Genomic DNA, 4,160 nt, shown 5'->3' with positions numbered 1-4,160 from the left:
AACAGCTCTCTTGGCAACCTCAGCTGTCCCCCCCTTCTCAGCACCTGTTGCATTGGAGCAGCTGACGGACGCAACACCGGCTTTAAAAATGGTAATTTCGTTCATGCCAGGTTTCCTGCTACTTATATCAGGTAGTAGTTTTCGGGGTCTAGGAACAGTCTTTGATTATGGACATTCTTCGTTGGTGGTGGAGCTTGGAAAAGTCGACGCGGGGTTCCTTCCGAATGTGGCGAGTTCGCCGAGCGGCGGCGGCATGGCCCTGGAACCGCCGCGACTTGTCGAGAGCTCTCTGCTCTATTGTGTGTACGCCGAACGTCGCAGCATGTTTTACGCCGTTAGATGTCCCCGCTAGAGCTGTCCCGTGCAGCTAATGTTATACGAGGACGCTGTTCATCCTATCCGCGGAAACGGCACGCTGTTGCTATGAGGTTTCACGTTCGAAATCTCCGGGCGAGCGCATTTTCCAAGTGGAAATGCCGGCTGCGATACTTGTTTCGGTTGAAAGAAACAGGTCCGCACTTCGTCGGAGAACACGCTGGCCCGTTCGAAATCTTCGACGCCGAAATAGGTCATTTTCACGTGGCCCGGCCGGTTGCCGACTAGTCCTAAACGGCCACTCTTTATTATTTTTCGCCTTGCCGCAAGCATGAATCTCGACAGTTAAGTTTCAGTGTGTCTTGACGTGTTCGGGTTTCCGAACTGCGTAGAACGCCTGTTTGTGTCTTCAGCCAGAAACGTCATTGATTAAACGTTCTCATTTGAAACTAGACTGCACCATCATATTCCACGAAGCGCGGCGAAATCGATTCGAGTTACACAACTAGTGTTGCAAGCGAAAAATGCGTACGTTGATCTGCAAATTCTCAACGGCGCAGTGCGCAACAATACTTCCCACGTGTCGCCGCTCTGGCAAAATGAGTTCTCGTTTTGAAAACAAACGTTTTTGCATTGACATGTTTTCGCGCTCTTCCGCGCGTAAGTTAATTTGTCTTCTAACGAGGGCAATTAATAAAGGTACGCATATATTTAGTGAGGAAAGTCGATTTTTGTAATATGTTTGGGAACTTGAAGATTGCTTCATGCATGAACACTGACTGTACCGTAGATTACTTACGTGGCCGGAATGCGTACCTGCAGATATGCAGTTGTGTTTAACTTAAAAAGTAATCTTGATATATACCTAGCTACCCAAGAATTACTGTAAACGGCCAGTGCCCTCCTTCCTTTTTTTTTTTTTTTTTCTCCCGCTGCTTTGTTTGCCTTGTTTCCTCTGAAATTAGTACACAACTTGCCGATGTAAAGAGGTTTCGCTGAAGTTGGTCTTCATAGATATTTGTGCTTGCATGTTTCATTTCAGGTTGACAGCAGCAGCGACGATGTCTTCACTTTGCTGAAGAAAATCTGCAGCCTGCAGGAGGAGCGGGCGTACACGTACAGACTTTTCGAAGAGTGAGTTCTCGCAGTTACGTCGGCGTAGCTGCTGGGGCTAGCTGGTTGTGCTCTATAAATATTTGATAACTGCGCTGCTGAAAGCTGCCAACGAAGAGGTGTGCTAGCAGCACAGCCTTTTCTATCAGGCATGGCATATTATTGATAATGCACGAGTCATTGTCTTGTATTGCAGAATTTGCGCACCTTCTTGTGACATTTCATTCTTGCAGTTGCTGAGCAGTCTTGCCTATACATTTTTGTGCAGTGATGACCTTGTGAAGGTGGGTTTGAAGAAGCACACTAGCTTTTATACTTATGTGCAGGCTAGCCCAAAACTTTGCCATCATCTTTCAAAGGTGCCATCTTTTTTATGCTGCTTCAGGGGAGTATTTGACATGTGTTTTGCACCACATGTTTTGCATATGTTTAGTGCCATAACGTAAAAGGTTAGTTAATTATTGCCATTTTGCCAAGCATGTGAAAAAAAAATTGTATTGTGTGGCCACTGTATAATTTGTAATATCAGTGATAAGGTGGCAAGTCCCCTGGCATGGTTATGAAGGTTGGTTGCTTAATTTGTGGTGAGGGTCCTTCTGCACCAATTTGTTACATTCTGTGCAGAGGAGTGTTGTCCACTTAATATAAATTGTACACAATGGAAAATTTTAGTGGTCCGCTGAACTATGTTTATGCAGATGTTATCCTCTGTCGATTACTTTTGATTCTACCACATATATACTGGTGTGCCATATGCTAGACCTTTTTTGCAATGAGTGCTCAAAAATCTGGAATTAGTGTGTAAAACACTTGTTAAAAAGGAGCAGCCACCACAGTCCCTGTTGCTGATGCTTGGTTCTCTCTCGTCTTTGAAGCAAGCCTATGTGTTCAGGCGTAGTTAAGCATGTGCAGCATTTATGGTATTTTGTGTGTTTGCGTGTATGCCACATTCTGCTGCTCAAGAGAACATGTCTAAAACACAGTTCATGAGTGAAGCAGGCACATAATATGATTTCCCGTTCAATTGCCATTTGCATCGCTGTTTGCTTCAGGAGTGCCTCTTGCTGCTTCAAGGCTGCTGACATGCCACGCAGTCGAAGTCGACACGTGCAGCGATATTATTTCAGAATTCCAATGGTGTATATAATCAGCTTGGTTTTCGTAAGGACAGACCGGTGGGCTAGTTGGTATGACATTATTTATGCAGTAGTGCAGAAGCACACGGATGGAAAAAAAGAAACGAGAGGCAGCGTTAACAACTGAGTGTTTATTGCACAAGAGCAGATATGTATATCACCACAAAAAAGGAATGGAAAAGGAAGACAAACAAACAAATCAAACCAGCAAGTTCATGTGACACTAGTGGCTAACAGGACAAAAACATTTCTCTGATAAGGAGACCGGCGAGCAACTAACACAATTTCTGTCCCTAATCTCTGCAGCTTCTATTTCTCTGGCGAGCTGGTCAGGGTTTCTGGCCAACAAATGAGTGCGATTAAACAGAGGCTTGTATTAGCATGCGCAATGCGTGGCAAGCTGGTGGCTAGTTTATCAACAATATACCTGTGCTTACATAATCACTTGTTGATGCACCTGCCAGTCTGGCCCACAGATGCTGCCAGCAGTCCAGTGGGGGGCAGTAAACCACCCCTTCAACACAAAAAGAACAAACGGTTTGCGGTGCGTCTTGTCGCACCCACGAGGCTTGTGCGCATCTGCATTTACCCTCGTGCACAAACTAGACAACTTCAAAAGGGCCGAGAATGTGATATCTACACCAACACGTTTCCAGATCTTTTTCAGATTGTGACTAAGCTTGTGTAGGTAGGGCGAGACAATTACTTTTTTTCTTGCATCACCTGGTTAGTGGCATTGTGAATTTCATTCTTACTTTAGAATGCTGCCTGCCTCAGCAGAAAATACATGCAATGTGTCTAACAGATGCGAGACTTTGTACTCAAAACTTCTGTGAGCCAAGTGCTGGCAGGATTTCGGAAGGGAGTTTTTGAAGTACAAATTGATGATACCGCACTTGACCAGCTTTGAATAAGCTGATGAGTATGCAAGGATGGGTTTGTTGCCTCACGGCTTGTAATACCAACACACTTGTTTGCTGGTAGATGTGAGGGTGAAATCCAAGAACCTGATAGTCCTGTTAACGGGTGCTTCAGTTGTTAAAAGAAGTGGCCTGAGGCATCCATTAAAATCTGAGCACACAGCTTTCGTCACGGCGGCAGGCAAACATTTGTCAGTCTAATAAAACCAAGTAGTCTTCAACAAAACGGAATATTCTTGCTATTCCTAGTCCATTCCAATCAAGAGCACACTTCCCTGTCTTGATGGGCCAGAAACAAGCCACTCAAACAAGGTGCGATGCATGAACCGATGGAAGGGCCTCTCATTTGTGTGAAGTTCAGTTCGTGGTATGGAATAGAATAAAACCTTTGTCCAGAGAAAAAGTGAAGCTGCCCTTGACATTGTCATTTAAATTTCTGACTTGATTAGAACTGGTTATCAGAAACAGATCATCAATTGTTAGGACTAAGTTTTGCCTCTAGAAAACATGCTTGCCAACAGCCTCTTTTGGAAACGATTATCCGGAATAGGCAGCCACCCAAAGCGGTTGTCCCTTCCTGCTCTCGTGCAATAAACTTGTTAGTTTGCACTGTGTCCCGTCTGTTTCTTTCGCCATCCGCATGCTTCTGCACTACTGTGTAAATAATTGGTTTTCA

The 4,160-nt window shown here is 44.7% G+C and overlaps 1 protein-coding gene across 1 annotated transcript in view; it reads left to right on the top strand.

Annotated features, from left to right (window-relative positions):
* The first annotated feature begins 5 nt into the window (after positions 1-5).
* The window catches only part of LOC142559777 (required for excision 1-B domain-containing protein-like), a 48,965-nt gene continuing 44,810 nt past the window's right edge, over positions 6-4,160 (top strand). The window contains exons 1-2 of the mRNA XM_075671422.1: positions 6-91; positions 1,358-1,449. Of these exons, the coding sequence (XP_075527537.1) occupies positions 89-91; positions 1,358-1,449 (95 nt within the window). The 5' untranslated portion in view covers positions 6-88. The remainder of the gene's footprint in view (positions 92-1,357; positions 1,450-4,160) is intronic.

The sequence above is a fragment of the Dermacentor variabilis genome, chromosome 10 (assembly GCF_050947875.1).
Source record: "Dermacentor variabilis isolate Ectoservices chromosome 10, ASM5094787v1, whole genome shotgun sequence".
Taxonomy (NCBI): Eukaryota; Metazoa; Arthropoda; class Arachnida; order Ixodida; family Ixodidae; genus Dermacentor; species Dermacentor variabilis.
Note: the sequence above shows the minus strand (reverse complement) of the source record. Positions and strands in the feature narration are given on the sequence as shown.